This window comes from Lupinus angustifolius, chromosome LG13, assembly GCF_001865875.1.
Source record: "Lupinus angustifolius cultivar Tanjil chromosome LG13, LupAngTanjil_v1.0, whole genome shotgun sequence".
NCBI lineage: Eukaryota > Viridiplantae > Streptophyta > Magnoliopsida > Fabales > Fabaceae > Lupinus > Lupinus angustifolius.
Window position 1 is genome coordinate 4,434,343 of NC_032021.1, and position 26,084 is coordinate 4,460,426.

Consider the following 26,084-nt stretch of genomic DNA (forward strand, 5'->3'; position numbering starts at 1 on the left):
GGTTTTTGTCAATCAGATTTTAAAGGATACTATATTGTAATTGTAGACGCTAGAAACTTGCTGAAAATATTTAGTTTACTAAAATTTAAATTTTCCGAAGTTATCTGATCATGCTCTTGCAATTTTGTGGTTCCAATTCTAAGGTCTCCTTGATTTTATTTTCAGTCTGCCATTTCTGCCATTCAATCAGTAGGCCTGATTTTAAGGCCACTGAGATAGTGAGATTGAGGAGAACTTGTACAACAAAGTAAAAGAAAAAAGAAGCTCAACCACCTTTACATGACATTATGTCATTGAAATCTGGCTAAAAAACAACTATTTTTTATTTTGTTCTTCAAGGATTTCAGTCTCGTTTGTCTTTGATCTATTTCTCCAAAACGGATGCCGAATTAAAGAAAGTATGTGTTAAGAAGAAAAAAACATAAAAAATAAGTTAAGAAAATGTGGAACAAATTTATACTTGTCAAAGTAAAGCATTAGACAAACCTTTATAACAAAACTTATGTTAGTGTGGAGTATAAGGGAGTCAAATCTGTTGTTCCAAGATATGTATTACTCTATGTATTTTTTTATTTTTCTCATTGATTAGGAAAGTAGTACATGAATTTAATATATATTAACTTTATATTTTCTGATTAATGAAAAGTAATACACATCCATCCCAAATATAGTATCTCTCACTGGAATTGTATCGACACAACCAAGAACTTTTATGTTTTTCCAGAAAGGCAATAGTTACGTAACACAAAAATTAAAATCTATATTGGAAAACTAAAAAAACTCTTATTTTATTAAATACACCACTTCTCAATAAAGACTTACATTTGTGGAAGGCATACATGTAATTTTAACTAATCTTCCATGGCATCATATGAAAAAAACCGGCAATGTTGAACAAAAGGCCAATCATTGTTTCTCAAACATTCATTGTGTTAAGCAGAAAAAAAACATAATATTTCCCTGTTTGTGAAGTGGTTGATGATACTGGAGTAACTGACTGAGGCAGTGAGCTTATTCATTCCCCTTGTACCATTAACTGGAGCAACTTGTCCCATAGTATAGAAACTACAGAAGTGAAGGATAAATGAATCAATAAAGTATAGTTTACATGTTAGCTTCGAAATATGGCATTGTAGCATATGTATGAACAATGTTCAATATAAATGGCTTAAACGAACTGGATACTACAAGAGAATTGTTGCATGGTTTGCAGATTAATGCCATATTTGTAACAATCTTCAGCCAACATCTTCCCTAACCTATATATAATTCTGAATTTTTTTTGGAAAATGTTTGAAACAAAGGAATGTCACCATTGGCATACATTTCAAGATGTGATGTTTTGCAGCGTGTCGTATTCAGAGTAGCACGCCAAATAGTGTAGCAAAACTTGCAGTTGATTAATATGAAAGTACTCCAATGCTACTGGCACCAGCTCTCAGCTACAAAACCATGGCTCATTAAGAATGGCACCATACCAATCTAATATTTTTCAGAATTCTACGCAGCAGAATCAGGTAGCATCCAAGTCAAATCCCTACCAGTTGTCCACTCTGAAATTAAATTGGCTTTAACCTTTAAGTACAAAGACTTTGGTGTACCTAGATGGTGTATATTGAACTGAGCTCGCTGCTGGTTGTGCTCCAGTCATGTTCATTGTCTAACCCAGAAGAGGAAGAGAAATAAATTTCAGGGTATATAAGAACAAAAGATTAATCAATTAACTGAATGCTTGCATGAATTATTACCTGCATGCATTTCTGCAACTCTCCCTAACCACCCATGAGTATTACTCCAGGGTTCTTGGACCCAGGTTATTATACGCTTGCCGGATGTTGGGATCTCCACCAGCAGATTTTACTGCAGCAGCCATTAGAAGAGACTGGTTTTTTGTGCCAGCATGGTCAGCTGCTGTTCATGTCGTTGTACACCAAAAGGATATTTAGGATCTCCACCAGCAGATTTAGCTGCGGCAACAGTTAAAAGAGACTATTGCTGTGCCAGCATGACAAGCTGCTGTTGATGCATAGCAAATGGAGACACCACATTGGTCTGAAGATATCCATTTCACTGGGTCAGGTAAAATCGTATTCACATAGCAAAACAAAACAAACTTCCGAGGATTAGAGCAATTACAAAACCTGCTGACCTTGGTTAATAATAACTCATGTATAGGACAAAAAGGGATGACCAAATAAAAACCCAGAATTTATATATTCAGTAAGAGGAAGCATATCCAGTCAAATAATGAACTCCACATCATTAACAAACCTATTGAAGCATTGGCAGTAGCACATACCTTCTCACTCCATTTGGGGTATCCGTCTTCTCATCTATTGATGCCTCAGCAGCAGCTGAAACAATGATGACAAAATTATAACCAAAGCCAAGTACAACAATTACCATAAGCATCTTCAAACCTTCCAAAAGACTGGCAACAATTTATGTGCTTCCATTTCATTATTATTATTATTATTATTAATTATTTAAATTAAAAAGGGACATCTAAAAGATACACCAAAATTCTGCCCAGTTATTACATCAGCACTAGCACCAGCTGCCTCTGAGCCATTTTGACTTGGACCATCTACAGACAACATGTCAAAAAGGTCTGTAGCAAAGTCAAATTTTGGAGGAGTATTTTGATCTGATCCAGTAGCCTGCTTTGAAGTTTCAGCTTGCGGTTGTACGGCAATGGGTTCTAATTTCTCAATATGGTTAAGTTTTGTCACCTGGATACAGTCTCTCTGCTTGTAAGGTAAGTATGCACATATCTACCCTCCTCAGACCCCACCAAATGGGAGCTCCGTGCACTAGGTTAGGTTTTGTCATAGGTCATAAGTTGCATTTAATTTGCATTTTCTCTCAAAGAATGAGTACTCTGAAAGAGCCCTATGTAATGTAAGTTAGAAAACAGAAGCAATATCGGAAACACTATACTGGAATCTGTTATTGCAAAGAGAACAACACATGGAGTTGTCAAGAGATTTTTGGACATACAAAAGAATGGTCAGCAAGAAACTTATCAAGTGGGTGAAAAAAGTTAAATCAAAATCCATGACTATCAGAAACATGAAATTGAAATAATTGATTGCCAGGAGAAAGGATCCACTGAAGAAGTTAATTCAAAATCATGTCATATGTCTATAAAGTTCATTTCCTTTACTTATATGTTTTTACATAGGATGAAAATAAATTATTTAGGTAGGCAAAACATCAAAGAAACGAGAATTCGTGTCCTAAAAGAACTTTTCGAATGTTTCACATTATTTTCAACTTAATGAACTTATATATTATTACACAACAACAAAGGCTAAGCCTCAGTCCCACTAGATGGGGTCAGATATTATTACACAACGAAGTATTGAAAAATTGTAGAACAACTCAAGAATTTCAGGAAAAGTGAAAGGAAAGCAACTGAACTTACCAGAAATAGCCCCCTACTTTCCAATTTCCATATCCATGTTTTGAAAACAAGAACTTATAACCTCTATATATTGTAAGGTGTAAGAACAACTAGTGGAGATGAACTCCTAATTGGTTTACATGAAGTACAACAGAATCTTATGGGCAGCATACAATTTCTAACAAGCTAATTGGCACCCACCACTACCACTCAGGTATATTACATAGTAAATTGCTTATGGCAAAAAAATGGATAAAAAAGTAGTAACTAAATAAGAAATAACCTCCATTAATCAATCAGGACTTTTTCAATCAGTCCCTTGACCGGAAACCTGGATACACAAGAACTCATCTTCCACGAGGATTTACCAATTGTGAGAACACTGCACTTGTGGCAGCATCTTCTGGATCATCATCGGTGCAAGAGTTTCTCCTTTCAATCATACTCACACTGTTATCAAAATGATCGACTGGAGTCAACTGAATACCAGTAATGTGGTTTGTGCTGTTATCTTCAGGTTCTGTGAGGGCTGATGAGGTCTCTTGAAGCTGCAAAGCATATTCAAGATTCCATAAGACATCTCCCATAGATGGCCTGTCCACACCGTACTCAGCCAAGCACTTCTCAGCTGTCTCCCCAAACTTCTTAAGAGAAGCAAGATTTACCTTCCCCACCAGATTTTGATCCATGATTTGATCAAGCATCCCTTTTTTCTGCCAGCTCATTGCCCATTCAGCTATATTAACCTGCTCTCTTGGAAGGACAGGGTTCAAGGCCGGTCTTGTGCATAATACTTCCATTAAAACTACTCCAAATGAATACACATCTGATTTCTCGGTAAGCTGTTGTCTTCTAAAGTATTCAGGATCAAGATAACCGAAACTACCTTTAACGGCAGTGCTCACGTGAGTCTGATCAAGGGCAGGACCAGTTTTGGATAGGCCAAAATCAGCAACCTTAGCAACAAAGTTCTCATCTAAGAGAATATTTGTTGTCTTTACATCTCGGTGAATTATGCTTTGAGCTGCACCAGTATGAAGATAATGGAGGCCTCTTGCTGCTCCAATGCAAATTTCAAGCCGCTGCTTCCATGATAGAGGTGGCAGGTCGGTTCCGTACAAATGACTCCTTAGGGGTCCGTTGGCCATGTATTCATAGACAAGAATCATTTCTGATCTCTCATCACAATAACCAATTAGAGACACGAGATGACGGTGGCGAAGCTTGGACAGCATTTCAATTTCTGTTCGGAATTCAGCAAGTCCTTGTTCAGATCTTGGATTGCCTCTTTTAACAGCTACATCAGTCCCATCTTCAAGTGTTCCTTTATAAACCCTACCGAAACCACCAACACCAAGAAGCAGCTTTTCATCAAACTTGTTGGTTCCATCTAGGATTTCTTGGAAACTGAAGAAACGGCCAAGATTTGTTGAAGTTAAAGAAATGCAGCTTGGAGTTCCACTCTTCTGTGAAGTTGTTGACATTTTTGTCAATGTCAGAGAGTTTCCAAATAGGGATAAAGGAAGCCGTGAATTTCCCTGTTGAGGAGACTTTGACTTGTGCCTTACCAAGCAGCAGCAACAGAAACCAACCAATGCTATAGCAGCTAGAGCACCAAGTGCAGAACCAACTATTATTCCTATTTTGTTCTTCTCTGAAGGTGATCTAGGAAGTAGATTGTCAACTGAAGAAAAACCATCCAAGCTCTTCAATGCATTGCTGATCTTCATTATCTCTAGCCCATTCATAGTGGCATTTGTTATGTCTGCCATTTTATCTGGACCAACACTTACAGTCAAAGTTTTAGAGTCTGCTGAGGCATTGGAAACGAAGTCCTTGTAATAAGGCATGGCTAAATCATTAGTTGAGGATGAGAGGTCAAGACTTCCAAGAGCTATGTCTGAATTTATGAATAAATTGAACACCAAAGTGTTAAGAGACTTGCTTATAATATCGCAAAAGTGAACCCGAACAAAATAGGAGAAATTTGGATCCACAGTGAAGACCCAAGTGATGTTGAAAATTGGGTTGCCTACATTTGGATCCCCCATTGTTTCAGCAGTGGCATAGACCAAATTTGGCGCTGTCTCAGGAGTAACACCTGCTCGATACTTAATCGTTGAAGGACTGACTGAGACATTAAAGACAGAATTGTTCACATGAAGGTAGTTCAGATCATTCACCCAAGTCCTTCCCAGGGTGTCATTTTGGGCAGTAATCAAAGGACCCCCCATATTTAAGCGATAAACAGTTTCAAAAGCAAGCTCGGAAAGTCCACTAAATGGAGCTGGTGGGTTAAGAGCCAAAGCCTGATCAACAAACAACTCATCTGGCATTGACACAACTTCGATTCCATTTACAAAGGCCACCGAACCATTTGAAGGAATGAAGGTAACAGTCAAAGTATCAGAGGTAACATTAACTGCATACTCCTTGAACATATAAGAACCATTATAGTTCCTAAAGGTAACATTATTCAAGAGGACAAAATTATCAGTAACCACAGTCATAGAAGCAGAAGTCAAATTATGACCAGAGTTTGGAAGAGGGGAAAAATATAGCCTGACCCAGTGCCTACCCTCTTGCTGAATTTCAAACCTATAAGAAGCTTTATCAGTGAAAATCCTAGCTGATTGGTAGATTGGAAAAGGGGCACTACTAGAATTAGAACTAGCAACAAAAGAATTCCCAGTTTTTAATACAAGTGATGAATGCTGTGAATCAGGAACAAAAGTGTGACCTTGGAAGGTAATATTTCGAGAAGAACCACAAGCAATTAGATAACTATCAGGTGGAGTGTATAAGGCATATGAACCATTCACCAAAACTAGAAAAACAACCAAAACATAAGGAACCCATTTTATAAATGCCATTTTCACCATTGTATCTTCACAATTACATAAACGGGTTGGTGGGTACCCTAAACACCAAAAGGATTATACTTCACTGCAATCTGAAAAATCAGGATTTAAAGACACCCCAGAATTGCAAAACCTGCAACAATATCAGATTTATCAAAACCAATGCACAGAAGCAGATATTTTCTATAACAAGTAATACAAAACAAATAACTAGGTTTCCAACGTCACAAACATCCTTTCAGAAGAAAGAAAAAACCTCACAAACACAAAATAAAAGTTCAGCTCAAAACAAGAGTCATAAGTAGAAATAGAATAATAAGGGTTCAGTTATGTTGGTAAAAAGAAGAGCTTACCTTAATGTGAATAATCAATCAACATTGTTGCTAAAAATGAACAAAAGAGAGAGAGAGAGAGACCCAGTTGAAATTACATTAACCCCATTAATGAAAACTCATCAAGTTGAGATTTTTCTTCTTTTAAATGCAGCTATAATATGAACATAGCGACTTGCACAGGAAAAAAGTGGGCCCCGCATGTTACAAAAAGGGTAAGTTCAAAGTCTAGTAGTTACTACTTACAACTACTACACTGGTACTCTCTCCCTATATAAAAAACCCAGTTGTTCCCTTCATATTTTATGGCGTCTTATTCGAAATCCAGAATCTTTGAAAAGATTGGAATAATTTAATCCAAAAATAATTGAAACACTGTGGTAGTTGGGGTGGTTATGGAAATACAACTGAACATTTTTTATGGTAAAGTTTATTTATATTGAAAAATGGCTGTATGCATTAATTGAATCATACTTGTATTTATGTACGGTTTTAACGTGAGTTAAAGTAAGGGCTAAGTGTTAATGCAACTTCTTTCGTGGGTGGAGGATTTGTTATCCCAAAATTGGCGTAGTATTAATTAAAATATGATATGTTAGTTAAAAAATTAAATATTTATAATTTTTTTATTTTTATTTTATTATAATTGGTTTGGGACAAGCTTGAGGATAACATATATTTGTCCTAGTTCGTGATTCATGAATTTCACTAAAGGTGTTGTTCTACTGATTTATGATATAAATACATCGTTTTTTTTTTACAAAAAGGGTTTCTTTGGTTAAGGTAAAAAATTATTTTTTGTGTGTGTACAGGTAATAAAAGTGAGTTTACCTCTAAATGCCAACGAAGTTTTTATAATAAAACAACAACAGGACACTCCAATGTTGTAAGGATCAAAAGTTAGTCCTAAAAAATACCAACAAATAAGTTCTTGAAGTTTAAAATTGCCACTATAGTGATCTTCTATAAACTTATTTTGTTTGGTACAAAAAAAACTTATTTGATGATCATCATGTAAAAAATTTACACTATGTGATGTTTCTTTTAACTGATCAATTTATTTAGAAGATTAAGGTGGTGGCTATTATATATTTCGAGTACCGTTATAACCATTTACTCAAGTTTTCTCCATACATTTCAACCCCTGACATAATACTTATATACTAAGATATGTTATATGTGGTATTGAACCTTCTTAATACATCAATATGTATTATATTCCCCACTTGTGAGAAAAAATATCTCAAGCTCGTAAAATTAAGGATTTATACGGCTAATCAGAGACGTGGATCTTATAGTCAATTTTTGATGGAAGTTGTGCTTTTGACTTGAGTGGCCCCACTATGTTCATGTTCATGTGTGGAAAGCATAAAGGAATAATTTGAGGACATCTAAGTTAGGGTTTGTCCACACTATCACATATTTTTGAACGTTAGTGGTGTGTTCTCACCACTCCAACCCACTCTTGATCATCAATGGCAAAGTGAATGGTCCTTGATATCGTAGTAATGTAAAAATATTACTTTTTATTTTAATTTTTTTATTTATTTATATCACAATATCTAATTGGGGGAAATAAAACACCTTTATGAATATGTGATCTATGTTATCTACAAAGAATTGCATTGCATTATACTTCAAATTAACATCACCATATAATCTTTGTATTCCCTACCCTACCTCTTTTACTTTGATGTGATAAACTATATACCATGTTAATTTTAGACTAGAATCGAAAATATATAATATACTTAACAACTTTTCAATTACCTAAATTAATGAAAACTGAAAAACAACATATAAATGTCCATAAGAACTTTCTAATTGGTGAAGAAAATTTTATTGGCATGTAAAACTTTTCAAACACAATACAAAAAGAAAAATGAAAAGTGTCTAACTTCATTCTCCTCAGATATATAAAGATGTTAGTTAGAATTCCTAGCATGACTGGGCCCCACATTCAATCCTCATAAGCCAATGCTGACGTGGGTGAAAGTGAAGAAACGAAGAACAAGTTGTTGAACTTTTCAATGGAATGTGATAGAGACCCTAGTGAGTGTTAATCTCGTTTGCGAAGTTTAGATTTTGATTACCATTTATAAAATTTATATCATAATTTCATTATATCAGAAATTCAGGATCATTAGATGAAGATTGAACAATTTAGATTTTGATTACCATTTATAAAATTAAATCATCACATCATTATATCCGGGTCCCTAATATAACATAACACTTCGTTATTTTTTTTTTCATTTTTTTCTGTAAGAGCAAGAACAACCCCATTTTTCACTTTCAGAATATGATTTTGGGGAATGATGCCATTGTCCGTATCAAAAATAAATCTTTTCCATTTCTATAATATTTTGACGTGTTTTTAGGAGGTGGGTACGTAGGGATTTTTTGATTGTGAAGGTTTGTTATTGTGAATTGTTTTTGAGAGATGGAGGAAGAGAATGAGAATTACGCAAGGGAATTAGAGGTAGCAGTGAGGATTGTTCATGTGGCATGTGCTCTGTGTGGGAGGGTGTAGGAGAAGCTCCTTGCAACTACCAATGACCTTATTGCCTCTAAGGACCATGATTCTCTTGTTACTGTTGCAGGTATTTTTCAGTTTCAATCCCCGTGTACCCTTTTTCTTGTTTTTTCATGTGTTTATTTGAGGATGTTGTGAATTGTGTAGTTGCAAGTTTGCATTGGAATGGAATTGAAGGTTGTTGCCAAAATCCTATCTTTCTTTTGAAACTACGGTAAAGTGTAGGACGCAAAAATGTAAAGGAACTAATTTCTTTGGGGTTGCGTGGTTGCTCCCTTTCAATAAATGTTATTCCCAGGAATAGAACATTTGACGTTTGGCCTAGTACAATACCTGAACAACTAATGATGCCTACAACACTAGACTCATACCTCTCGTTCTTTAGGTTGAAACAGTTTGAATCAAATATAGTGAACTATTTCTTAGTTAAATTGGAATCTTCAATAGGTAATGCAACTTGAAGATTAACAAGGGATTGGCAAAATCTTCTCCTTGCATTGCCACATTAGGTAGGGTACTTTTTTATGGGCATGAATGAATCGAATGAAGTATTCCACTGTTCTATTTCATAGTGAAACTGAAGATGGGGTTGTTGGATTTTGTTTGAGATTTGTCTGGATGCAAAAGTACCAATTAAATCTTTAGTTGATAACCTGGCATTCATTATTTGGCTATGATTTTATTTTTATTTTTCATTCGAACTTGCATCATGATAGAATTTCTCGATCTATCCTTGTCATTTGTAAATGATATCATCATAATTGCATTGCCATCTGCTTTATAGACTTCATCATTTTGCCATTTTATAGAAGTGTTTGTATTTTGACATAGGCATTCAGGCCTGGCTGAAAAATTGCTGGAATTATTACCCTGTCATTCCCCTGCATGGTCTACTCTTATATTTTAATGGAGAAGAATGAAATATTTTAGTTTTGGTTATAAACTTATAATCATTCATCTGGACTGGAATATTGAATATTCTTTCTTCATCGCATATGGAGCAGAATTGTTAGTGTAACTAGGGTCTAAATGGTTGGCATGAATCTCAAGGTCAGATTTTGCTTTGAAAGAAATTCAATCCAGCAGTTAAAAAGCTATCACACAAATAGTTGAACATGTACTGATGCAATCAGATGTACAGATCATAGTTACCAGGGTTACTCTTTGGTGTGCATACATGGTATTTTTATTCGATTCGTTACTTATTACCATGATTATAAGACTTTCTTTACACCATGGAGTACCATGAATTTGCATGCTGTGTGGGGGGTCGGGTATGCATTTCATAGGTTCATTGAGAGAATCTGGTAACTTAGGTATGGCTTGTACTTCAGACCTAGCCAATTATAAAAGGTTTGAAGATTCATTGTACTCTTAAAATGAGATATGAATATTTTGCATTGGAAAATCCATTAGATGACTATGATTCACAATTTAATCTTTGGAAATGTTGTGCAGTTGCTGTATATTTCTGCTCCTACTTGTAATGGTGTTATCTTCTTTTTTACTGTAGTGTATGTATCTTTTGAGGCACTCAGTTTTTAGCTGGTGGAAATCATATTTACATTGTGGCTAGAAACTTTCAATGATTTTTTTCAGCTTGTAGGTTGTTATAAATTTAACTTGATCAACATGTTTACTGTTTTGCTTTTTGGTCAATTGAGTATATGGAGTATGAATGGTTGAATGTTAACTGTCATTTATATGTTGTGAACTGCCAGAAAATGTTAAATCTGTTTTGTGGGACTTCACTTCATAAAGATAGAGATTTTTATTTTTGTTATTTAGTGACAGTATAAATCTAACTAACTATCCATTTTTGCTAGAGCTAACATTACCTTCTTTTCTGTTTTCTCTCCACACGAAACTACCTTTGTTATAGTCATTTAGCACTGAAAATAATCAGTCTGATATTGGAAATGGGGATACTCTTCCATTTACAATATATTATTACTTACTAGTATGCACCATTTTCTTCTTAGTTGCATGTTTAAGTATTTTTTTGGGTGCAAATGTTGGTCGAATTAAACTGGCTTGTTTCATTTGATTTTTCTGCATGAGAAGACTTGAGTGTTCAAGCAACCGTTAGTTGGTTACTATCAGAAATTTTTAGGGTCCAAAATGTGGAAATTGTTGCTGAAGAAGATATACAGACCATCTCCAAGGATGATTCTGCAGGCTTATTGGAAGCTGTAGTGAATACGGTCAACAAATCTTTAGCATCTGCATCCAAGTATGGTCTTCAAAGTCCTGAGGCAACTCTTGGGACTTCAGATGTTCTCAAGGCCATTAGCCGCTGCAACTCATCCGGAGGCCCCAGTGGAAAGCATTGGGTACTCGACCCGGTTGATGGCACATTAGGATTTGTACGTGGGGATCAGTATGTTGTTGCTCTAGCTCTAATCAAAGATGGACAAGTTGTTCTTGGATGCCCTAACTACCCAATAAAGACAGAGTGGCTAAATTATCATTACCAGTATCATCAAATTACGTCTCAATCATCTCAGACAACTCTTGATGAATGTGAAAAATGATGTATGTTGTATGCAACGAAAGGCAGTGGTAAGGCATGGTTGCAGTCATTAAGTTCTGGAGATAAAATGCTAGAGTGGCCAAACTGTGCTAGACTTATCCGGGTTTCTTCCACCGATGATCCAGCATTAGCAACTCTCTGTGAGCTAGTGGAAAGGGCAAACTCGAACCATTCCTTCACTGCTGGACTTGCTCATAGTGTGGGACTAAGGTATTATATATCTTCTCCTTTATTTATCAAATGTCCAACATTTGAACCTACTTCAGACAATGAATTGGTTAATGTAGTTAAAGATGGTCTTAGAAGGTTTACCATGACAGAAACAATTGGAACTTGTTAGAACAACAAAAATGTCATTAGAAACTAGAACTTGGTCAGTTTTACTATAATATTAGAAATAGTGAAAGATAATACAAAAAGACAGACATTTTAGTTCTTGTTACTTCAGTGGGAATTAAGAGAAACAAAAGTGAGTGCTAGCTAACTCAGCTGGTAAAGACTTCTGCAGCTGATTGCAAAGTCCTGGAATCAAAGCCTGCCTACACCTTCCACACATGAGCAAAGTGCAAAGTTCCTTTCCTATACGTAGCATGTATGTATTGGTGTGTATGTGAGCCGGTGCGTGCATGAAAATATCACCAGTTGTTGTTGGGTTTCCTATTTATACAACTACCGTTGGCAAAAAAATGAAACAAAAATTTCTTAGAATCATTGATCAGACACCTAGCTTTGATTGGAAATTATACCCTTTTTTGGTTTATATCATTTTATTGATTCATTGAAATTTGACCAAACTCCAAAGTGTCCTTCAAAAAGGTTTAATACTCAAATTCCTGTAATCTGAAATTTATTGTTTACATTTTCTTTAAAAACTTGGTAAAAGTTTGACACTTTTTTGCCCCCTCTTTTGAACAACATCATTGGATTCAACTGAATTGATATTCTCTTTCAACAGAAAACAGCCCTTGCGTGTCCACAGCATGGTAAAATATGCAGCAATAGCTCGGGGAGATGCCGAAATATTCATGAAATTTGTGAAGTCCAGGTACAAGGAAAAGATATGGGATCATGCAGCTGGTGTTGTGATTGTTGAAGAGGCATGTGGTGTGGTAACTGATGCCGGGGGCGAGCGCTGGACTTTTCAAAGGGAATGTACTTAGAAGGTCTTGACAGAGGTATAGCTGCATGCTCTGGTGTCAGATTGCATGAAAAATTAATTGATGTTGTCTATTCTAGTTGGGACTCCTCAAATTTATGAGGCTTTCTTTCTCTTACATATACATCAGTGAAGCAAAATTTTGTTAGACCAGCTCAATATCTTTTTGTTCTACAAAGTTAATAATTGACGAAATGAGTCTTTGTAACTCGACTCTATGTAATTTTACATTGCAGTCTTGCACTAAGTAACACACATGAATTAAAAAGCAGATATCCTGAGACATGTGTATCTCTGTGGCATCTTCGCCATCATTGCAGGATCTGAAACCATAAATGCTTTAAACGTTCCCTCACATGAATTGGGTGGGCGGCTAAAAAAGAAGGAGATAAGGTTTCTTGTGCGCAAACATAATCCTGATTTTGTGTGTATTCAAGAAACTAAAATGCAGTGTGTGGACTCTAAATTTTGTGCGTCTTTGTGGGGTAGCGATGATGTTGGTTGGGCTTTCTTACCAGCGGTTGGTCTCTCGGGCGGTATCATCTCTCTTTGTAATAAGGCTAAATTTGAATCAGATGAGGTGCGGATTGGGTCGAATTTTGTGACGGTTAGAGGAAAGTGGACTTCTTATAGTGAAATTGCTAATATTATGAATGTTTATAGTCCTTGTGATCTGGTTAGGAAGAGACTTTTTTGGGATGAAGCAAAGAACGATTGGGTGCACCATTCGGGGGATATGTGGTGTGTGGTGGGGGATTTCAACGCAATTGTGAATAATGATAAAAGAGTGGGTTCTGCTGCTCATTTTGCTGCTAGGGAGTGTTCCGAATTCTCTAAGTTCATCGAGGACTTGAAATTATTCGATCTTCCTCTTGCTGGGTCAAAATTCACTTGGTTTCTTTCAAATGGCTCGGCGATGAGTAGGCTTGATAGGTTTCTGGTCAATAATAATTGGTTGAACTGTTGGGGTCAGCTTATCCAACTAGGCTTACAATGCTCCTTCTCAGATCATTGCCCTATCCTTCTAAAAAATGACATCCCTGATTGGGGTCCCTCACTGTTCAGAACAAATAACTGCTGGTTATCAGATTCAAGATTCAGTAAGTTCATTGAAGAGGAATGGAGTAGTTTGGAGGTATTTGGTAGGGGTTCTTATATCCTTAAAGAAAAAATTGAAGAGTCTAAAGAGGTCTTTGAAGATTTGGAATAGAGATGTGTTTGGTTTGCTGGATAGGAAGATATCTGATAAAGTCTCTATCATTAATTCTATTGATGGGAAAGGGAGCGCTTGTGCTCTTAACGGTGAGGATATTGCGGCTAGGAGGATTGCTTATGCGGACCTATGGCGGTTGTTAAGCCAAAAAGATAGTCTCTTGTTACAAAAATCTAGACAGAGGTGGCTTCGGGATGGTGACTCTAATACTCAATATTTTCATGCATCTATTAATAGAAGACGAAGATCCAATGAAGTGCTTGGGATGTTAATTGATGGGGTGTGGGTTGAAGAACCTTCAAAGGTAAAAGATTATATTCGGTCGTTTTTTCAAGATAGATTTTCCGAACATCATTGAAATAGGCCGTCTCTTGATGGGATTGTATTCAACCGAATTACTGAAGAGGATGATAACCATCTTATAGTCCAGTTCAAGGAAGATGAGATTAAAGAAGCTGTCTGGAGTTGTGAAGGTGAAAAAAGTCCTGGGCCTGATGGTTATAATTTTACCTTTATTAAAAAAATTTGGGATTGCGTGAAGAACGATGTCTTTGCTATGGTGGACGATTTCTTCATTTCTGGCAATCTTGCAAAAGGATGCATTTCTTCCTTCATTGTTTTAATCCCAAAAACGGGAAGTCCGCTGGGTCTTGGTGATTATCGACCCATCTCTTTGGTTGGGTGTATCTACAAGATTATTTCTAAACTGCTGACAGGACGGATTAAAAAGGTCATGCACTTGATAATATCATATTGCCAATATGCTTTTATTAAAGGAAGATGTATCATGGATGGTGTTGTTATTGTTAATGAGGTCATTGATCAGGGTAAAAAGAAAAATTATGGTGATTGCTTTATTTTCAAAGTGGACTTTGAGAAGGCTTATGACTGTGTTAATTGGAGTTTTCTTCTTTACATGATGGAAAGGATGGGATTTTGTTTAAAGTGGAGGACTTGGATTAAAAGTTGCCTTCAGTCAAATTTCACTTCTATTCTGGTTAATGGGAACCCAACTGCTGAGTTCAACATGACTCGAGGCCTTAGACAAGGCGATCCGATTGCTCCTTTCTTATTCTTGATAGTGGCCGAGGGTCTTGCTGGCATTATAAGATCGGCAGTTTCGCAGAGGATTTTCAAAGGGTACTCAGTTGGTAGGTGTGAACACTCAAATTTTGTCCGGCCCAGAAAAAAGCCCAGAATGTTTAAATTGAAAATAATAAAAATATTTTTTTTAATTTCGGTTAATAAATAATAATTACAATCATGTATGGGGGAAATATAATGAGTAATAATTTTAAATTTAGGTTGATAATGTCCTTAAATTTAAGTGCTTGGATTAACTGAAAATATAACAAATGATAATGCTAATTTTATATCGATAAGGTTCCTATATCTAAGTGATTGAGTTAACCGAAAATTCAAAATAATAAAAAGTAACTAAAAAGAATTAAATTAAAATGGACTCTAAAGAACCCACAATAATTTTTCAAAGAAAAAGGGATAAAAATAATATTGTATAATTATTTTGTTCATTTTTTTGAATTTTATTATAAAATAAGTAAAGGATAATTAAGAATAATTTTTATGTTATTTTTGTAATTAAATTCGAATTTTAAAATATAAATAAGAGAGATGTTCTTAAAAATCACTTTTAAATACCAAATAAACGAAAAATAATTTTTTATATTTTATTTTTTAGAAAATATAATGTTATAAAATTAAAGCATACTCAGATAATTATTTATTTATTTTTTCGGAATTTATAGAATATAAAAGTAATTAAAATATAATTTAATTATGTTTTAATTAGATTTTTCAAATAATGGATAAATACTAAGTCAAAATCTGACTTAGTTGGTGGTTTAAATCCCATAAAAATAGTGTTATTGGACCAAAAAGCTAAGTTTCAGTTAATCACAATTTTAGGGATTAGGGTTAATCAATTTTTATTATAAATAGGTGAGTTAGTGAGGGGTTTTAGGGGTTCAAAAAATTGATTTTAGGAAAAAAAAACTACAAGAAAAGGGTCGTGTGAGAGAGAAAACACTGTTGGTGAAAATAATCCATTGCAGCCGTTACTATCACAACGTTGTGAGCTCGACGCGCCTAGCCTTTGTAACCGTTGCATATGCATACCATTACTTCATCACGTTGACCAGCAGATTTGCCCAATCACAAGGCGAAAATGCATTGCGGTCTCACTGCACCACGCCACACAGAATCACTCCTCCGTGAAGAACACGGGATCCGCTGTGGACAGGTACACCAGACGCTCCCGTGCAACCTCCAGGACAGCTAGTCCACACGCGCCACGTGGCCAAGCGTGGTAGACTCCTCAATCTCCTCCAATCCGCATCTGACACGTGTCAGGCTCCTTTCCAACCACTGCACAAGATCAAATTCCTTCCAGTGTTAAATAAAAGGCACTCCTTCTTTGCAAGCAGATATAGTTTTAGTTTTTTTCTTATCATTTAATTATTTTACATGATATTTGTTTATGATCCCATTATTAACATATAAAAATGATTTTTATGAACTAATAATTCATTAATTAATATCCTAATTTTAGCAATGTAAAAAACATTAAATACTAGAACTTTAGGGATAATGAGTAAGCATAAAAATAACTAGTATATCATTATTTTATAGGTAATTAATATTCTGTTTTTATCAATTTTACCATTTTTTTATTAAATTTTTTTATTTTTTAAATTATCCAGCAATTGTTAATAAAGAATAATAATCTCCTAAAAATAATTTAATAAACATTTAAAATGTTAAATAAATCACTTTAATGTATTTTTCAATTAAATTAAGTAGTATTCTAGTCATGTAAATAATCTATAAAAATGTTATTATATATATATTAAGGTTTTAAACCATACCTTTGAAAATTTAACATTTTTAAATAAGCATACCTATAAAGTACCTTTCAAAAAATAAATTAATGTTGAGATTTAATCAAAGATGGAGAGAAGGTCGTCCTGGAGGACTCTTTCTTCTCATATCATCTTCGAAAGGTCGCGCTACGCCGCTTCTTTTCAATCGATTAAATCTCAAAAATTAATTTATTCATTTTCTAAAATAACCAAATAAAAACTATTTTTCAATAATAAACAACACTTAAAAAAATATACTTTTTTTTACTAGAAGTATATTTCCTTTAATTAAAATACACTCAACCAACAAACCATTTTCTACTTAAAGAAATACGTAAGCCTTGATCCCCTTAATAGGGGTACGTAGGACCAAAGTCAATATTGTCAGGCTCAATAATAAAAATAATTATTTTTCCTTTTTAATAATTGATTAATTAATCCGAAAATTTAATAATAATAATAATATTAATAAAGTCATATTTTTTAATGAAGGGTACCTCTTTAGGCGGACGAGTAGGGTGCTAATACCTTCCCTGCCAGGGTAATTGGGCTTAAAAGATTTTTCTACATTTTTAACTATAAAATGTAGTGGCGACTCTAAACAAAGTCGTGCAGTCGAAAATCGGGGCACGACAGTAGGGATGAGGTTATTGTGTCTCATCTTCAGTATGCTGATGATACCCTTATTATTGGGGAAATTTTTGAGGATAATATTATGGCACTCAAGTGTATTTTGAAATGTTTTGAGCTAACTTCGGGTTTGAAAATTAACTTCCATAAGAACAGCTTTATTGGTATTACAGCTGATAATGCTATTGTTCAGTTGGCGGCTAATAAGTTATTATGTGGTGTTGGTGCTTTGCCTTTCAAGTTCCTTGGAATTCCTGTTGGTGCTAATCCTAGAAGAATTTCTACTTGGGGTCCTGTTATTGAGGTCTTTAAGAAGAAGCTTTCTTTTTGGCAACAAAAGCTTATTTCTTTTGCTGGACGTGTTACTCTTTTGAAGTCAGTTCTTTCATCTTTACCTATCTATTTCTTCTCGTTTTATAAAGCTCCTGTCTCTGTTATTCACGAGCTTGATAAAATTCAGAGAATATTTCTTTGGGGTAGGAGTGAGGTGAGTAAAGGAATTCATTGGGCGAGTTGGAAAAAGGTGTGTAGTTCTAAGGAGGCAGGGGGCCTCGGGGTAAAAAATTTGTGTCTGTTTAATTTAGCTTTGTTAGGAAAGTGGAGGTGGAGATTATTGCATGAAATCGAGTCTTTTTGGGTGAGAGTAGTGAGATCCAAATATGGTGTGGAGGCGAGTGGGGAATTTCACAAGGACGAGTGTTTCAGGAAGGGGTCAGTATGGTGGAGAGACCTGGGGAGTCTGCAGAGTAAAGAGAATGGGATTAAAAAATGTTGGTTTTATAGGGGGGTCATCAAAAGAGTCGGGTCGGGTTCCTTTACTTCGTTTTGGAAAGATAAGTGGTTTGGGGTGTGAGTTTTAACAGTATTTACCATAGGTTATTTCAGGTTGCTTTGGACAAAAATGCTTATATTAGCTCTATGGGAGAATGGAGGAATAATGTTTGGTACTATAATCTAGAATGGCGTAGACTTTTGTTTTCTTGGGAAAAAGAGGAAGTCGATGCCCTTCTTAATTCTATAAAGGATGTCAGGATTCTGCAGGATAGTGCTAATGGGTGGCTTTAGGTGCATGAAAAAGGTGGTACTTATTCGGTTAGAAGTGCTTACAAGGCCCTGCTGAATGAGGATAATAGCTTTGATTCGTGGTTCTATACAAAAGTGTGGGGATCCAATGTTCCGCTAAAATTGAGATGTTTTGTTTGGAGGTTATCTGTAGATAGTGTTCCAACCCGCCTAAATTTGGTTAGGAGAAGTATTCTGAGGGATGAAGCACAAACAGGATGTGTATTCTATGAAATGGTGGAAGAATCTGTTGATCATTTGTTCTTCTCCTGCTCTTTCGCTTATGTTGTGTGGCAAACTATTTTCTCCTGGTTCGGACTTAATTCTATCTTTCCAGCTGGAATTAGGAATAACTTCCTATCTCATTGGTCTTATATGCGGCTAGGAAAACCATATCATAATCAGTGGATGTCTATCTAGTTTGTCACTTTGTGGTCTCTTTGGTTGACAAGAAATAAGGCTATTTTTTATCATTCCCCTTGTCATCTTCACGAGATAATTTTTGCTATTCAACTTCATTCTTGGAACATTCTCTCTGCTAGATTTTCTCCATTCCCTTACTCGTTCATGGATTGGGTGTGGAGCCCTTCAAATTGTTTGAACTAGCATATGTAAAGTTTTTTGTGGATAGGAGCACCACTTGTTCTCCTAATTCTTTCTTTATTTAATATAATACATTGCTGATAAAAAAACAATCAAATAAAATGCATAAAATAAATAGAAGAGAAGAAAAAGAGAATTCGGTAACAATGTTCAGTCAATTGTGCCTAAACCCTGGGAGCGTTGAACGACTATGAAGATATTATTAGAGAATAATGATTACAAGTTCTAGCACACTCATGTGTCCAAGTATCAATGAGATGTTTTTATTTAGTGTTTCTATCTGGTGTACATAATAACAAGGAATCTGGATCCAATATATAATACTGATGAATGCTAACTAATATGAACTTAACATATTTCAAACATTTCCAACACTAAATACTTAGTGGGATGCAAAATCAAATATGGTAAGAAATTTGTTCCTCCAAGGTGAAACTGGACTATCATGTGATCCGAGTACTAGTCAACTTCACTAATTAAATTATATAAAATATAGTAAATATAATAAATAAATTTATATGGTTGATCATGTTATAAATAATTATCAAGTTCTATGCTGGAATTGTGAATCATTTTTAAAAACATGAAAAAATTTCATAGGCAAATGAATTTTGTCTGGTATAGCAGGATACATTTTGATTATTTTAGATTGATATTTTCTCATTTTATCTAATTTAATTACATGTTTGATACAATTATCATATGCCGATATGAGTACCACTCCACTTATTGAACCAGTCAATAAAATATTTATAACCATGTTCTAAAATTGAATAAAGCATTGGCCAAATACACAAGATACATAAAATAATTATTTTAAAATAAATAATTAACATTTCATAACAACCAATAATATTTATATCCTTATAATTTGTAATTAACAAATTAAATTTATTAGTCGATCCATCCAATAAGATTATAATTTGGTTGTTGTAATAAATTTAATCTATTAGTATAAATATTTTTTGGGCCTTGGGTGACTTGAGGGTAGCCCACGACCGCCTCAATGACCAAAGGCTAGTCATGATCCTTATATAATTTAATCAATGATCCATTGGTCAACCTTAATAGGTCTATTTTATTAATATTAAAATTCTAATTTATTTTTTCATTCGTGAGAAGTTCTCATTGTTAAATATTTAACTAATATAGTAAAAAAAAAACCTGTGGATTAAATTCATAAATAAAAAATTAATCAAGCTTGAAATGAGCTAAACCAAGTCAAACTCAAACTTTAAATTTGATTCATTTAAATAAATGAATAAAACTTAAGCTACATTTTTATTTCACATGCCAAATCTAAGCTATAAATCACTTGGCTTATTTACCATCTTATTTTTAATTACTTTAATTGGAAGTAATCCACTTTGATAAGGTTAATGGTTGGAATACTGGTAAGTTATGTGGGTCTTTTCCTTTTCATATTTTATTTAATTCAAAGATAGGATTCCATGGACTTTAAAACCGTGTGAAGTGTCATGCACAACTCAAGGATAGCAATAGCAATAAATATTATGATATCTATTCCGAAATGAAGCACAAATGATGCTAAGCTTATAAAGTTAATTTGGATTCTTTCCTAGAAGGGAAATGCAATTAAAGGTGTGTTTAATTTGTGTGGTTTGTAGATAATGATTCCTTTATAGTGGTCCCATGAGAAAGAAAGTTAGTGAATGAGGTCTATTCTGATGTCTTATTTGCGTGACCTCCGGAGTATTGATGGAATATATTTAACCATATCTTATTAGTACCATAAGATAAAAATAATACCTATAATTATCGTAGGTAAAAAATTATAGAGAGTGAAGTCGTTGTGGTAGGTCAAAAACAATGGCATAGTGGCCCTACTCAATTATCCTAATAACCTTCTTCGGATTAAAGTATTAAACCAAAGTTGGCATAGGTGAAAACTTGAAAGGTAGAGAAAGAGGATAACACTATTGTCTATTGTCACTTTCAAAATGCTTATTCAGATTCCTCTTGTCCTATCATGATTTTACAAATCATAAAAACAAAAATTTGTTAGGGTACTACATTATTCTATTCTTGATATATTCCTACTGTTACTTTTTTGCTTCTAGGATTGGTACTAATTAAAGTTGGAAGTTGGAACATTGCAAGATTTTCTTTCTATTATTTGAACCTCTGTTACTAACATATTCTAATCATATTTTTCTGACAATGTCATCAAGAAATTTTGTGCGCGCATAACTTGATTAGGTACGGTGAAAGTGTCAGAGTTTCTGAAGATGAGGCATATGTACTTAAATCATCTATGTGAGTTCAGAGTTGGATTTATATGATGGAATATAGTAAATTAGTAATAATGAAAAGAACGTGTAGCTTATCCTGAAATATAGGGCTAGCTGTACTAGCAATTGCCAATTTTAGATAGGAGAAAATAAGGAAACTAAAATAGACTAGACAGAATGAAAATATCAGTTAATGGTGATTATGGAATCATAACATGAGCATCATAGACTACAGTTATTTAATGATGTTAAGAATAGAACATTAATTTGACAAGGTGCAAACATTCACAGAGAAGCATAGCTCCCAAGCATGGATTGTTTTTGCTCCGGTAAATAATATAATCATATTTAAATAATACGTGAAAGAGATAACATATTAACATAGTTATCATCACTGCATCAAACTTCAACAATTATGAATTATAACTTGTAAGTTTTGCCAATGTATTTTAATAATAAATATATAGTATTAACTAAAATCTTAATGAGATGACTTTAGGATGATAGGATATTGGGCACTCACTTTATTCATAATGTTAATTTAATCAACTGAGATGACTTTAGGATGATCAAATTCTACTAAATAATATTAGGTTGAACAACAAAAATTCGGTTAAATATTTCAAGAGCTTAATATATTTGCTGATGCAGATAGGCTAATCACAAATACAATCAATAATATTTTTTCTTGCATTAATAGAGTGCAGCAGCATATGATCTATACAAAGTTCTTCATAAATTTCTATCCTAAAGGAAAATATAGAACAACTTATTCTTTTTTTTCCTTCATCCATATTTCTATCCTTCTGAATATTTGTACAAAAAGAGCACTCTCATTTTTTCCCTTCTTTACATACAATGATATAAATAAAACAAGCAAACATCGATAAAATTACCATGCAAGGCCTCACCTAAATCATGTTTGTTATTGCTTGTAGCTATACCTTCAAATAGTTGAAGGAATGTGATGCCATCTATTTGATTAGACTGTAACTTGCTTCCAGGTTCCTGATAAATTCTCAATAGCCCATTAAGATATTTACAATCTAATTAGCAAGAGAATGAAGAACCAACCAAGGATTCCTTCCATCCTCTTAGTTCAGTAATATTTGCATCAATAATATATTCATCACATACACCCCAACAAACATGAAATTGAGCTAGCTAGCCATACCAATTCATCCCTTGTATTTGATACGGTGTCCGAAGTAGCCCATCTCCTATAGATCCCAGCATTTTCTGTTGTTGGTGCAATGAATTAGGTGTTTGTTGTGGGAGATGGTTAAGCAAGGTGGCAATAGAGCTAGCAGAAGTGCCATTATTATCTTCAGTCCTCATCATAACATTGCCATTCTCAGCATTGTCCATAAAATTCAACCTTTTGTTAGAAAATGTGGTTCCATCCACATCTTCAGCATGATCATTCCAATACAGTGATGGAAGTGTTCTTTTGGAGTTTGAAGTTTCCAAATGAGATGATATGGCACTTGTAAATGTTGTTGTGCTCAACCCACCATTGCCTAACATCAATCCTTCCAACAAGTTTTGGTCATTTTCCAACAATGCACCACTTGTACTACCACTGTAGCTTGTGGACATTTTTGAAAGTTGAAATCTCACATTCATGTGGCCCACGTTGATGGATGTAGATAACCCTCCAATCATGTCATCCATGGAATCATCCCTGTCATGCTCCATAGATGACCTCTGTGTATTACTCTTCTTGTATATTCTGCATAGCACCCAATCATCCAGCTACACAAACACAACATGATCATCACCCCATAAACAAATAAAAAAAAGTGCAAAACCAAATTTAGGAAACTAAATGATCATAGTTTCAAAGAAATGCATATGCTTAAATTTCATACAGAACATGGTTTTAAATTGCGGTATATCACAATTACGAGAAAATAGGCCAAAATGACCATAATCACAATGAAGTTGTAGAACTCCTACAACTAAAATATTGATGCAGAAATTGTGCTAGCATACTACATATTAAAACCCTCATGAGAATCAAGCATAAAGTAAGATTTTTGGTATTCAAAAGGGTTTACCCTAAGAGAATTTTTCTTGTTGCCCAAGTCACAGCCAGGAGGCTTATTATTGGTAGGTTTGTTATCAGCAATACGATACTCATGCATGATCCAATTGGTCTTGATCCCTCTTGGTGGCTTTCCACCATAGAAAACCAAAGCTTTCTTCACCCCAACCTTCTGGGCCCCACTAGATGACAACACAGGTTTATCAGTTCCTGTGGCTTTCCAATACCCAGAAGTTGCAGCCCTGTTTGGTCTTGCTCCGTTCGGGTATTTCCTGTCTCTTGGGCTAAAAAAATACCACTCTTGTTCCCCAAATGATGCCTTAGCTGCAAAATCAAATAACCAATAAAAATAAAAATAGAAGAAGAAATAAGTGAATAAAATCAAAACCCATTGTATTGCACATCGTAAAGTTGCAATCTTTGTATATTCCAAGAGTGATTGGAAACATATTAATTACCTGGTAGTTCCCAAGGATCGAACTTATAGAGATCTATATCGGCTATTATAGTTGCAGGAAGAGGATCAGAGGAAACCTTCTTCTTGAGGTAGTGAACTACGAGTTCTTCATCTGTGGGGTGGAACCGAAACCCTGGTGGAAGATTCGGTTGCTGTGAATCAATAGATGATTCGGTACTCTCCATGGTTTCTTCTTTTTTCACTGAGTTTGGTTTTAGTTACAAAGGTTTTGGCTATGGAGAAGAACATGTTTTATATGGGCATGTAAGTAGGGACGTGATCACCTACAAACGCATCCATTTGTAATTTATGGCGGTGCTACAATGTATCATGCCACGTAAGAGATGGAGGATAGATTAGTCTTTTGATTAATGAGGTGTTTGATGTTGATTAGGCGAATGGCTGCGGGTGCAAGAGATGACACCAACTTGAACTTCTCGCCGTTAAGAAGACGACATGTAAGAATTGAAGCCATGACGTGTTGACATATGAGTATTGGCCGGCAGGCTACAAAGATCACTTACCTTAAACAATATTTCAGTTCCATACAGAACTAATTAGAATATTACTTTTTTATTATTAAATATTTTCTTTTATTCATATGAAAATATATTAAGAAATAGACAACATTTCATGTCAGACCCAAATATATATAGTGTCATTTCTATTTATTATATATTTACTTTTATGATTTTTCCATTGATGATAATACTATTTGTTTTGTTTTGTGTGATGACGATAGGAAAGAGTCCATTGATGGAATGATAACTGTATGAGGTGTGGATGTGGGGACCAAGCTTTTTTCCTCTCATGCTTTCACCCACCTATATATCCAGAAAATGATGGCAGCGTTATTTGAAGAAGTATCAAATCTTGTAATTTAGAAGAAAGTGCTACAAAATGTATATATTTTTATCTTTTGATTTATAATGAAATAATATTTTTATCTTTTAAAATTAAATAACTCCTCTCGTGAGAAATCCTTCTTTATTTACTAAACTAGTGGCCCCATGCTTTTTGGTCTTATGCTTACATCTACGTATGCTATTTGTCTCATATGGATTCGGTTATATTACTTCATCATTAGCTATTATTTTATGCAACTCAAAATATTTTATTTTCAACTACGTAAATCTTAAAAAGATTATTCATTATGTAGTTGATTGTTTAATTTAGGGTTTTAGTTGTAAAATAGGGTAAGAATTTATAAGTAAGCACTTATTTATTGTCAATTTGTCATCTATATATTAATTGTTGTAGTTAAGTTTGACTTCTCTAGTACTAGATACTCCGTCAATACTAGAACCTGATATTGTAGTGAATTTGATGATATATAAAAGAAATAAAAATTTATATAATTAATTGTTTTGAATGACACATGTCATCTAAGAGAATTTGGATTACTCCTTATAGAGAGCATATCTTCTATCCCAAAAGTGTATCACTTGTTGTAATCAATCAAAAATTATTTTATCATTAAATTTTTAACTTAATTATATTTTTCCAACCAATCAGAATAAGTGACACATACAGTGATATATTTTTTTAGTACATCAGATATGGTCCCCTCCATGTGAACTAGTAGTGATTAGTCAAACTTTTAACTTAAACATATTTTTTCAATCAATCACTAATCTTAACATATATAAACATTAACATATAAAGTGATACACTTTGTGAGATACTATATTCCAGAGATATATATGCATTTGACCAAAAGATGAGCCGAAAGTGATGTACATGCATGGCCGCACATGCCAAAATCCTAGTGGAGACAAAACCAACCATACCCCACAAATGATCCAATCAGAACTGATGGATGCTACAATAATCCTCAATGGTGGGGTCCAAATGTTGATTCCGTTATCGGCCAAATTGTCCCGTTCAGAATCACATATTATCGCCCATGACTGCGCACCACAGTGGATGAACCATTGAGAAATTATTCAGTATTCTTAAAAAGCAATTTGGGTGATTATGCACTTAGTGTATATTAGGCACCTTCGCAATTTTACTGCTTGCTTTCCTAATTTTTTTGTATATCTACATGTCTCAAACGAAAGTCACCATCTTAGATCTAGATCCTCCCCATTGCGCCCCTTTCTTCAATGTTCTCT

General features: G+C 34.4%; 3 protein-coding genes, 1 long non-coding RNA gene and 1 pseudogene across 5 annotated transcripts; 2 read left to right on the top strand and 3 right to left on the bottom strand.

Moving 5' to 3' along the window:
- LOC109325519 lies at positions 838-2,633 on the bottom strand. Of its 2 annotated transcripts, none has more exons than XR_002105141.1 (4): positions 2,517-2,633; positions 1,749-2,354; positions 1,602-1,660; positions 838-1,065 (listed from the first exon to the last, which is right to left on the bottom strand). It is a non-coding gene; the product is annotated as an uncharacterized LOC109325519 (long non-coding RNA). The 2 variants fall into 2 exon arrangements; XR_002105142.1 differs by having other exon boundaries at positions 1,325-1,660.
- On the bottom strand, positions 3,396-6,985 carry LOC109325515 (receptor-like protein kinase THESEUS 1). Its single transcript, XM_019557932.1, has 2 exons — positions 6,621-6,985; positions 3,396-6,400 (listed from the first exon to the last, which is right to left on the bottom strand). Exon 2 carries the CDS (start codon positions 6,286-6,288, stop codon positions 3,754-3,756), a length of 2,535 nt encoding a protein of 844 aa, XP_019413477.1. The 5' UTR covers positions 6,289-6,400; positions 6,621-6,985; the 3' UTR covers positions 3,396-3,753.
- LOC109325516 lies at positions 9,043-13,096 on the top strand (annotated as a pseudogene).
- LOC109363522 lies at positions 13,270-18,611 on the top strand. Its single transcript, XM_019609786.1, has 6 exons — positions 13,270-13,792; positions 13,890-14,304; positions 14,401-15,188; positions 16,200-16,297; positions 17,740-18,033; positions 18,432-18,611. Exons 1-6 carry the CDS (start codon positions 13,270-13,272, stop codon positions 18,609-18,611), a joined length of 2,298 nt encoding a protein of 765 aa, XP_019465331.1.
- LOC109363214 (NAC transcription factor 56-like) lies at positions 22,082-24,224 on the bottom strand. Its single transcript, XM_019609390.1, has 3 exons — positions 23,969-24,224; positions 23,524-23,834; positions 22,082-23,218 (listed from the first exon to the last, which is right to left on the bottom strand). Exons 1-3 carry the CDS (start codon positions 24,150-24,152, stop codon positions 22,628-22,630), a joined length of 1,086 nt encoding a protein of 361 aa, XP_019464935.1. The 5' UTR covers positions 24,153-24,224; the 3' UTR covers positions 22,082-22,627.